A 12,457-nucleotide genomic window follows, 5' to 3' on the forward strand; every position below is an offset into this window, starting at 1 on the left:
TAGAGTAGAAATACATTATATAGAATCTTTATTTTTTAATTTTTTTTAACATATATTTATTTTTGAGAGACAGAGACTGACAGGGAATGGGCAGGGGAGGGGCAGAGAGAGAGGGAGACACAGAATCCGAAGTAAGTTCCAGGCTCTGAGCCATCAGCACAGAGCCTGACGCAGGGCTCAAACCCATGAACTGTGATATCACTACTTGAGCCAAAGTCGGACGCTTGACCAACTGAGCCACCCAAGCGCCCCATGATACAGAATCTTCAAAAAAAAAAAAAAAACAATAGAACAGATCAGTGTAACCAGGAGCTGGATCTTTGAAAACATAAATAAAATTGATAATCCTCTAGCCACACTTATCAAGAAAAAGAGAAAGGACTCAAATAAATAAAATCACAAATGAGAAAGGAGAAATAACAACCAATACCACCAAAATACAAACAATTAGAAGAGAATATTATGAAAAAATATATGCCAACATTGGACAACCTAGAAGAAATGGATAAATTTCTAGAAACATATGAAATCCCAAAGCTGAAACAGGAGGAAATCAAAAAATTGAAAAGACTGAAAACCACCAAAGGAACTGCATTAGTAATCAAAAAGTCCCAACAAAGTCCAGGACCAGATGGCTTCACAGACAAATTCTATGAAACATTTAAAGAAGAGTTAATACCTATTCCCAACCTATTCCAAAAAAATAGAAAAGGAAGGAAATTTTTCAAATTAATTCTAGGAGGCCAGCATTATCCTGATACCAAAACCAGATAAAGCAACCACAAAGAGAACTATAGGCCAATATAACTGATGAACATAGATGCAAAAATACTCAAAAATATACTAGCAAACCGAATTCAACAATAAATTAACAAAAATCATACACCATCATCCAGTGGGATTTATTCCTGGGAGGTAAGGATGGTTCAATATTTGCAAATCAATCAAAGTGATACATCATAGCAAGAAGGGAAAGAATAGAAACCATATGATCATTTCAATAGTTGCAGAAACAACATTTGACAAAGTACAACATCCATTCATGATAAAAACCCTCAACAAAATAGATTTAGAGGGAACATACCTCAACATAATTAAGGTCTTATATTAAAAACCCACAGCTAATATCATCCTTAATGGGAAAAAACTAAGAGCTTCTCCCCTAAGGTCAGGAGCAAGACAAGGATGTCCACTCTCACCGCTTTTATTCCACATGGTACTGGAAGTCTTAACCATAGTAATTAGACAACAAAAAGAAAGAAAAGGCATCAAATCAGTAGGGAAGTAGTAAAATTTTCACTATTTTCAGATGACATGATAATCTATAGAAAAACCCAAAAGACTCCACCAAAAAACTGCTAGAACTGATACACGAATTCAGTAAAAGTCACAAGATACAAAATCAATGCACAGAAATCTGTTGCATTTCACGTGGATGGAACTGGAGAGTGTGATGCTAAGTGAAATAAGCCATACAGAGAAAGACAGATACCATATGGTTTCACTCTTATGTGGATCCTGAGAAACTTAACAGAAACCCATGGGGGAGGGGAAGGAAAAAAAAAAAAGAGGTTAGAGTGGGAGAGAGCCAAAGCATAAGAGACTGTTAAAAACTGAGAACAAACTGAGGGTTGATGGGGGGTGGGAGGGAGGGGAGGGTGGGTGATGTGTATTGAGGAGGGCACCTTTTGGGATGAGCACTGGGTGTTGTATGGAAACCAATTTGACAATAAATTTCATATATTGGAAAAAAAAGAAATATGTTGCATTTCTATATACCAATAACGAAGCAGCAGAAGGATAAATTAAGGAATAAATCCCACTTACAATTACACCAAAACAATAAGACACCTAGGAATAAACCTAATAAAATAGGTGAACAATCTGTACTCTGAAAGCTATAAAAAACTGTTGAAAGAAACTTAAAAGGACACAAAGAAATGAAAAGATATCCCATGCCCGTGGATTGAAAGAACAAACATTATTAAAATTTCTATATCACCCAAAGCATTGCACACATTTAATACAATACCTGTCAATATACCAATAGCATTTCCCACAGAACTAGAACAAACAATCCTAAAATTTGTATGGAACCACAAAAGACCCAGAATAGCAAAGCAACCTTGAGAAAGAAGAACAAAGCTGGAGGCATCACAATTCTGGACCTAAGGTTTTATTATGAAGCTGTAGTAATCAAAACAGTATGGTACTGGCACAAAAGCAAACACATAGATTAATAGAACAGAATAGGGACACCTGGCTGTCTCGGTCAGTTGAGCATCTGACCGGCTCAGGTCATGATCTCACAGTTCATCTCACAGTTCATGGAGCCCCGCACCAGGCTCTGTGCTGACAGCCCGGAGCCTGAAGCCTGCTTTGTATTCTGTGTGTGTGTGTCTCTCTCTTCCCCTCTCCTGCGCTTGCTCTCTCTCTCTCTCAAAATAAACATTAAAATAAATAAAATAAATAAACATTAAAATTAATAAAACAGAATAGAAAACCCAGAAATAACCCCACAATTATATGGTCAATTAATCTTCGACAAAACAGGAAAGAATACCCAATGGGAAAAATACAGTCTCTTCAACAAATGGTGTTGGGAAAACTGGACAGCAATGTGCAAAAAAATGAAACTAGACCACTCTGTTACAGCATACACAAAAATAAATTCAAGTCAATACTACCCAAAGGTATCTACACATTCAATTCAATCCCAATCGAAATTGCACCAGCATTCTTCTCGAAACTACAACAAGCCATCCTAAAATTCATATGGAACCACAAAAGGCCCCGAATAGCCAAAGTAATTTTGAAGAAGAAGACCAAAACAGGAGGCATCACAATCCGAGACTTTAGCCTCTACTGCAAAGCTGTCAGCATCAAGACAGCATGGTATTGGCACAAAAACAGACACATAGACCAATGAAATAGAATAGAAACCCCAGAACTAGACCCACAAACATATGGCCAACTAATCTTTGACAAAGCAGGAAAGAACATCCAATGGAAAAAAGACAGCCTCTTTAACAAATGGTGCTGGGAGAACTGGACAGCAACATGCAGAAGGTTGAAACTAGACCACTTTCTCACACCATTCACAAAAATAAACTCAAAATGGATAAAGGACCGGAATGTGAGACAGGAAACCATCAAAACCCTAGAGGAGAAAGCAGGAAAAGACCTCTCTGACCTCAGCCATAGCAACCTCTTACTCGACACATCCCCAAAGGCAAGGGAATTAAAAGCAAAAGTGAATTACTGGGACCTTATGAAGATAAAAAGCTTCTGCACAGCAAAGGAAACAACCAACAAAACTAAAAGGCAACCAACGGAATGGGAAAAGATATTTGCAAATGACATATCGGACAAAGGGCTAGTATCCAAAATCTATACAGAGCTCACCAAACTCCACACCCGAAAAACAAATAACCCAGTGAAGAAATGGGCAGAAAACATGAATAGACACTTGTCTAAAGAAGACATCCGGATGGCCAACAGGCACATGAAAAGATGTTCAACGTCGCTCCTTATCAGGGAAATACAAATCAAAACCACACTCAGATATCACCTCACACCAGTCAGAGTGGCCAAAATGAACAAATCAGGAGACTATAGATGCTGGAGAGGATGTGGAGAAACGGGAACCCTCTTACACTGTTGGTGGGAATGCAAATTGGTGCAGCCGCTCTGGAAAGCAGTGTGGAGGTTCCTCAGAAAAGTAAAAATAGACCTACCCTATGACCCAGCAATAGCACTGCTAGGAATTTACCCAAGGGATACAGGAGTACTGATGGCATAGGGGCACTTGTACCCCAATGTTTATAGCAGCACTCTCAACAATAGCCAAATTGTGGAAAGAGCCTAAATGTCCATCAACTGATGAATGGATAAAGAAATTGTGGTTTATATACACAATGTAATACTACGTGGCAATGAGAAAGAATGAAATATGGCCTTTTGTGGCAACGTGGATGGAACTGGAGAATGTGATGCTAAGTGAAATAAGCCATACAGAGAAAGACAGATACCATATGGTTTCACTCTTATGTGGATCCTGAGAAACTTAACAGAACCCCATGGGGGAGGGGAAGGAAAAAAAAAAGAGGTTAGAGTGGGAGAGAGCCAAAGCATAGGAGACTGTTAAAAACTGAGAACAAACTGAGGGTTGATGGGGGGTGGGAGGGAGGGGAGGGTGGGTGATGGGTATTGAGGAGGGCACCTTTTGAGATGAGCACTGGGTGTTGTATGGAAACCAATTTGACAATAAATTTCATATATTGAATGAATAAATAAATAAATAAATAAATAAATTCAAAATGGAATAAAGACCTAAATTTGAGACCTGAAACCATAAAAATCTTAGAGGATAACACAGACAGTAACTTCTCTGACACTGGCCATAGTCCAACTTTTTCTAGAAATGTCTCCTGAGGCAAGGGAAACAAAAGCAAAAATAAACTCTTGGGACTACATCAAAATAAAAAGCTTCTGCACAGCAAAGGAAACAACAAAACTAAAAGGCATCCTACAGAATAGGAGAAGATATTTGCAAATGATATATCTGATAAGGGGTTAGTATCCAAAATATATGAAGAACTTACAAAACTCAACACCAAAAGAAACAAATAACCCAATTAAAAATTTGGCAGCAAACCTGAACAGACATTTCTCCAAAGAAGGCACCCAGATGGCCAATAGACACATGAAAAGATGCTCATCATCACCTATCATCAGGGAAATACAAATTAAAACTACAATGCAATCTTACGTCACACCTTCCAGAATGGCTAAAATCAAAAACACAGGAAACAACAGGTGTTAGCAAGGATGTGGAGAAAAAGGAACACTCGTACACTGTTGGTTGGAATGCAAACTGGCGTAGCCACTGTGGAAAATAGTTTAGATGTACCTCAAAAACTTAGAAATAGAACTACCTTACAAGCCAGCAATTGCACTACTGGCTATTTACTCAATGAATACAAAAACACTAATTCAAAGGGATACATGCACCCCTATACTTATAGCAGTATTATTTACAATAGCTAAGATATGGAAGCAGCCCAAGTGTCCAATGAGTGATGAATATATAAAGAAGATGTGGTACATATATACAACAGAATATTATTCAGCCATAAAGAAGAATGAAATCTTGCCACTTGCAATGATATGGATGGAGTTAGTATAATGCTAAGCAAAATAAGTCAGAATAGACAAATACCATATGATTTCACTCATATGTAGAACTGAAGAAACAAAACAAACAAGCCAAGGAAAAAAATGGGAGATAGAGAGTCAAAGAAAGAGACAGACTTTTAATTACAGAGAACAGGGGCACCTGGGTGGCTCAGTTAGTTGAGTGTCTGACTTCAGCTAAGGTCATGATCTCACAGTTCTTGATCTCACATGAGCTTGAGCCCCGCATTGGACTCTGTGCTGCCAGCTCAGAGCCTGGAGCCTGCTTCGGATTCTGTCTCTCTCTCTCTCTCTCTCTCTCTCTCTCTCTCTCTCTCTCTGCCCTACCCCCACTCATGCTCTATCCCTCTCTCTCTCTCAAAAATAAACATTAAAAATTTTAAAAATAATAATAATTATAGATAACAATGTGATGGTTACCAGAGGGGAGGTGGTGGGGAGATGAGTGATGGGGATTAAAGAGTGCACTTCTCCTGATGAGCACCAGGTGATGTATGGAATTGTTGAATTATTTTCTTGTACACCTGAAACAATATTTATAACACTGTATGTCAACTGTAATTAAAATAATAACTAAAAAAGTAAAATAAATAAAAGGACTAAATTTTCTACCTAGTGATAATAATAATAGTTCTCCAAGTTTAAACTAGTAATGTTTGCATATGAATAGTGGTTCAACTTCTGCATCTGACTGGCTTTGGTTTATCAACAGTGGGAAACCTGACTCTTAAATGCTGGAGGCATTTTTTTTTCAATGAACTAATTTTTAAATTAAATTAAAATCAAAAACCATTATTTTGGTTCACCTCCCAGATTAGAGCAACTGACAGCCTCATTAATGACTAAAAACAGCAGGTGGTGATGCCTTGGAACAGTTTGACTAGTCTAAATATCTTGGAACCTAAACCATTCCTCTTGTCCATGTATTAAAATGAGGAAGATTCTATTGTTCACATAGGTTGTGAACTCCACACAGGGTAAAAAAGGAGGGAAGAAAGCAAGTGGTCAAACATCTATTATTTTCCAAGCTAAAAATAGAAAGGAGAGACTATATAAGGTTAAAGGTAAAGAAAGTGGCTTCATACAAGTTGGAAAACATACCTCTGGCACTGTCTCTAAGTGTGCAAACTCATGGCTGCAAAACTGCCTAGCTGAAATCATTTAAGGCTACCAAGTTTTTCCAGGTGATAACCGCAGTGTTTGTTTACAGATATCTATTTAAAATGGCAATGTAATAAGTTATGCTTTTATTTAAAGCAATGTACAGTGGCAATCCTGCATGACTTAGAGTCTAGGTACTAGACCACAAATTAGAAAGAACCTAAGGCTTAGCTAACTGGGATAGGAGAAGATGAATAAGTTTTTAAGGTTCTAATTTCCACCAAATTGAAAATATTTCCGTTAGACAAAGACAAGAACCTAAAGTGTCTCATTTACCATTGAAATGGATGTTACTAAAGTTTAAAAGAACTAACTTATGATAAAATTGCATCGTCTATTACTTCAGATTTAACCGCTTGCAACTTTGTTGTTTATACTATTATAAAGAATAATGGAGAAGAACTATTATTTCCGATTACCAGGAACCCTCAAAAAACAAAATGCCTCTCATGAGGCCACCTCAAAAAGACAAAACTTTGAATGAGTTCAGCCACAAAAAGTTTGTTTTCAAATAAACTCCTTTGGCCACTTCTGGATTTAGTGTCTTTCAAATTACCTCTGCCACAAGAAGGACAGATTCCATAAGAGACTCCTAAAAACTGAGAACAAACTGAGGGTTGATGGCGGGGGGGGGGGGGGGAGGGAGGGGAGGGTGGGTGATGGGTATTGAGGAGGGCACCTGTTGGGATGAGCACTGGGTGTTGTATGGAAACCAATTTGACAATAAATTTCATAATAAAAAAAATTACCACATACCATCTCACAAATTCCTCCATCTACGGAGTAGATCTTAGATCTGCACATTTTTGAGTGATGTTCAGGGTTCACCATAAAACCTAAAATCCCACAATATCCTTTTGACTTTGTCATCTGCACACAAATTTCCAGCCTCAAAGGATTTGCTCCAAAACAATTATAGATACTGGTATCTCACTGATAATCTCTTTCGCCCAAGTTATGGGGAACTGCTTTGTATTCTCTCTACATGGCAGAAAAAATTGGTTAATGGGACTCCATTCTGCCCAGTTGCAAAAATATCTTCTCTGTATACCCTCCCTGAGCTGTGTGTAAATATCTAAAAAACAACTTTTCTGATGGCCCTAAGGGCCAGCTCAAACATTTTCCAGTCTAGAGCTTGGTGATTTTTCCACACTTGGAAATTTATTGGGGATAAGCCATGTAGGAAAAGAAACTGAAAAGACTTGCTTGTCAAAAAAAACAACTGCAAGTAGATATGTCAAATGACCTTTTCTTGGCCCAAAGTAAACAGGCAATCACCCATCTAGTAAAGACTGAGACCAAAAATACCTGAGACTAAGACATAAAACTCTGGATGATCAAAAGCATCTATGATAAGAGAGGAAACACATCTCACAAGTATTTTTCCCAAAAAGTAAAGAAATAACACATGATTTTGGTATTCTTGAAATTGCTTTTTAAATTATGACTGGACTTGATTCTCAATATTTATTTCATAATAAAGGGGTTAAGGAAAAATGAACAGAAAAAAAATCTTCATAAATATTTAAATGACAAGTTTAGATTTATGTTTTCCCATTCTGATGGAGTTTATGATTCTTAGCCATCTTATGACAGGACAGAAATGATGTTAAATAGATAGGAAGACCCAAAGAAAATAATGGTTTTGACAGTTCAATGGACTTTTTTGAGTATGCGAAGCAACCCATATGATCTAGTCTGATAAAACAACTTGATTTGTTTCTCATCTCTTACCCTATTAGCAGTATGCCTACTTATCATGGCCTATGTAACTATTGTTTTATCATAAAGCAATTGGAGAAGATATTTGCAAATTAAATATCTGATTAAGGGTTAGTATCCAAACTACATAAAGAACTTAATAAACTCAACACCCAAAAAACAAACAACCCAGTTAAGAAATGGGTAGAAGATGGGCGCCTGGGTGGCGCAGTCGGTTAAGGGTCCGACTTCAGCCAGGTCACGATCTCGCGGTCCGTGAGTTCGAGCCCCGCGTCAGGCTCTGGGCTGATGGCTCGGAGCCTGGAGCCTGTTTCCAATTCTGTGTCTCCCTCTCTCTCTGCCCCTCCCCCGTTCATGCTCTGTCTCTCTCTGTCCCAAAAATGAATAAAAAAAAACGTTGAAAAAAAATTAAAAAAAAAAAAGAAAAAGAAAAAAAAAAAGAAATGGGTAGAAGACATGAATAGACATTTTCCCAAAGAAGACATTCAGATGGCCAACAGACACATGAAAAGATGTTCAACATCACTCACCATCAGGGAAATATAAATCAAAACTGCAATGAGACATCACCTCACACCTGTCAGGATGGCTAAAATTAACAACTCGGGAAACAACAGATGTTCCTGAGGATATGAAGAAAGGGGAACCCTCTTACACTGTTGGTGGGAATGCAAACTGGTGCAGCCACTCTGGAAAACAGTATGGAGGTTCCTCAAAAAGCTAAAAATAGAACTACCCTATGACCCAGCAATTGCGCTACTAGGTATTTACCCAAAGGATATAAAAATACAGATTTGAAGGAGCACATACAACCCAATGTTTATAGCAGCATTATCAACAATAGCCAAACTATATAAAGAGCCCAAATGTCCATCGACTGATGAATAGATAAAGAATGTATGGTATTTGGGCACCTGAGTGGCTCAGTCAGTTAAGCGCCCAACTTTGGCTCAGGTCATGGTCTCACAGTTAGTAAGTTCCAGCCCCATATAAGGCTCTCTGCTGTCAGTGCAGAGCCTGCTTCGGATCCTATGTCTCCCTCCCTCTTTGTCTTTCCCTGCTTGCTCTCTCTCTCTCTCTCTCTCTCTCTCTCCCTCTCTCAAAAATAAGGAAACATTTAAAACCAGAATATGTGCTGTATACACACACACACAGGAATATTACTCAGCCATCAAAAAGAATGAAATTGTGCCATTTGCAACGATGTGGATGGAGCTAGAGTGTATTATGCTAAGCAAAATAAGTCAGCAAAAGAAAGACAAATACCATATGATTTCACTCATATGTGGCATTTAAGAAACAAAACAGATGAACGTATGGGAAGGGAAAAGAGAGAGAGAGGGAGAAGCAAACCATAATAGACTCTTAACTATAGAGAACAAACTGAGGGTTGATGGAGGAATGTGGGTGGAGGTGGGCCAAATAGATGATGGGTATTAAGGAGGGCACTTATTGTGATGAGCACTGGGTGTTATATGTAAGTGATGAATCACTAAATTCTACACCGGAAACCAATTTTATCATATATGTTAACTAACTAGAATTTAAATAAAAACTTGAAAAAAAAACAAAGCAATTAGAAAACATTCACCTGGCAAATCACCCAAACAGAGCATATTTTTATCTAGCATACTATACCAGGACCTGGCTTCCAGTATTCCTCCAAAGGGATCCCATTACACCAAAGTGTCCTTTGAAATGTATTTTGCTTTGTAGCTCAAGTATTCTTAATTTATTCACTGATCCTACTTGGTCTATTCCATACTGGACTATTTGTGCTTTTGGGCCATGAACTCCTAGAGAATGAAATTCTTAATTGTTCAGTGTGCTTCCTTTATATAATTTCCATCCTTCAATGCTTTCCAAGTGCTTAGAAATATAGAAATTCTTAGCGTTAACCAGTCAAGAAAGCCCCTGGCATTTATTCTCTTGATGAATAATGAATCTCTCTCCACAGGTAATTATTAATAATAATAAATTTTAAAGTAGACATTGAATATGAGACAACTAAAAGTTCCAAGAGGATCAGGAAAAAAAATATTTAAAAAGAGGGGGAATAGTGTTTCTATTTCAAAGCAGATGAACAGAACTGGCCTAAAAGAAATCTCTGACCAAAAGTCCCATGCCAAAATAATGCTAACAAACAACGGCTAACAGCATGAATGTTTCCATTAGTTAGGGACAACTTTTTATTCCAGTGACTGTCTTGCCAATAAAATGTAAATAATGCTTTGAAAGGAGTCCAATTATCTGGTGCAGCAATGTAGTTGAAATAACAAAAGCAATCACCTGTCCTTCGATTCCCACCTGCCCAGGCAGTGCTGAGACTGAGAATGTATAAAAATTGCTGGACATCAGAGGAAAAGGGAGACTGAGCATTGAATACCACTGAGTGCCTCTAAACCAACAAGGTTGGGGGCCTGGGTGGCTCAGTCGGTTGAGCGTCCAACTTGGGCTCAGGTCATGATCTCACAGTTTGTGAGTTCGAGCCCTGCATTGGGCTCTGTGCTGACGGTTCAGAGCCTGGAGCCTGCTTCTGATTCTGTGTCTCCCTCTCTCTCTGCCTCTCTCCCACTAGCATTCTGTCTCTCAAAAGTAAATAAACATTAAATAAAATTTAAACCAGCAAGGTAACTGGGCATGTCAGACATTAGACCTACCATCTTATAATGACATTAGCTACAAGTGAGCAAGAAGTTCAGCCTCAGAGCAGATATATTTAAAAAGAAAATGTTTACCGTTGTGACATTGTTCAAGTTAGGACACCAAATAAGAGTCTTTCATGATATTCTTATTAAAAATAAGACCTCGATTGCAATAATCTCCTTTTATTGGTTCTTCTTCTTTGTTGACACAATAGTAATAAGGTTTTTAATGGTACCTGGCTCTATTCATATGATGATTTCTAAAATCAGGAAGTTACTCATCATTGAGCTGACATTGTTCACTTCAGTAAACCCCAGATCAGCAAAGCTAAAAAGATGAGAACTTTCACAGTTAATAACAGCAGTAATTGACACATTCAATTCCCAGAGCCAGGCACACAGTGGGCATTGAAAAATACTGTTGAATGCATGGATAAATGATAAATAGCTATGCATGCATTGTTCCTACCTGGAATTAGACTACTGTATACCTGGGACAAGATGAAAACAGCTGAAAGTCACATATACAGATTCACTATATGTGTGTGTGTGTGTATATATATATATATATATATACACACACATACACATTCACTATATATGTATATATGTATGTATATATACATTCACTATATATGTATATATATATACATTCCATTTTTCAAGTTATTAAACATTTCACCTGGTATATATATGCATGAGGCTGAAGACATTTTTAAAAGATTCTATATGAGGAAAACTAGGGGAGAAATAATCACATGAATTGCAAAACAGTATATCTAGTCTCAAAGATGCTAATTCAGGTCCAGGGGGATCTGTTCAACCTCTTTGTTGAAGTAAAGATAAAACTTTTTAACAGTAAATGCTATTCTGATAAAATGTAATTTTCAATTACTCTATGAACATCTGGTCCATGCTAACATTTCTGGAGCCCAGAAGCACACTACTTTGCAATGTCACAAAATATTCTCCATTGATAACTCCCTATTTTACCAAGAGATTAACTGAAATGAATGTTTGGAAATCTAGTGAGGTGAGAGATGAGTCAGGGGGATAGGTAAGAGGATAAGGAAGGGATATTCACTCACTAAATCATAATTTCATTAGAAGAACTAAAGGAAATAAAATTACAAATTGCTGGTAGAATGTTGGAAGTATAAACATCTTAATACACCTGTGAGTGAAACTAGAATATGCATAGTATGAAGCCTACAGAATATTTTCATGGCTAATTTATAATAGCAGTTGCATTGGGCACAGATCAAGTTCTTTAAATCCATGTTTTACACAACAAATATATTAAATGATACTCAGGTGATGAGCTACCAAATAAACAAGTTTAGTAAAATTCAGAAGGATTTAAACTTTCAGAAATAAAGCAATCATTATATTGCATTTGGATGCATTTGGATATAAAAGCAGATAGATGTTATTGCGAGGTGCTGTACATTGCTTCCATTCGGTATCAATTAGCAGGGGAGGGAAATTCAGTGTCGTAGTGAACTCTAAGTTAAGTGCACATTAGAGCAATTAGAGTCACCTTTTCAGTTGGTGAATTTATAATCAGTAATTAAAATCATAAAGTAAGAGAGATTGAGTATGATTTGAAACAAATTAGTTGAGCTTGGGACTAGTATGTATAGTTCTAGGACATGATTCCCATAAACCTCAATTTCATATCAGGACTACATATTTAAGTAAGCATAATGGTATATCCAAGTCATCACAAATGG

General features: G+C 37.4%; 1 protein-coding gene across 3 annotated transcripts in view; it reads right to left on the reverse strand.

Moving 5' to 3' along the window:
- PCDH19 (protocadherin 19) overlaps nt 1-12,457 on the reverse strand; it is a 153,995-nt gene that overhangs the window by 41,341 nt on the left and 100,197 nt on the right. The window contains exons 5-6 of one of the 3 annotated variants that reach the window (XM_058712763.1): nt 5,617-5,720; nt 4,772-4,790 (exon numbers count right to left, since the gene is read on the reverse strand). The exons of the other annotated variants lie outside the window; for them this stretch is intronic. Coding sequence (XP_058568746.1) covers nt 4,773-4,790; nt 5,617-5,720 — 122 coding nt within the window. The 3' untranslated portion in view covers nt 4,772. The remainder of the gene's footprint in view (nt 1-4,771; nt 4,791-5,616; nt 5,721-12,457) is intronic. 3 annotated transcript variants of the gene reach the window in all.

Source organism: Neofelis nebulosa, chromosome X (genome assembly GCF_028018385.1).
Source record: "Neofelis nebulosa isolate mNeoNeb1 chromosome X, mNeoNeb1.pri, whole genome shotgun sequence".
Taxonomy (NCBI): Eukaryota; Metazoa; Chordata; class Mammalia; order Carnivora; family Felidae; genus Neofelis; species Neofelis nebulosa.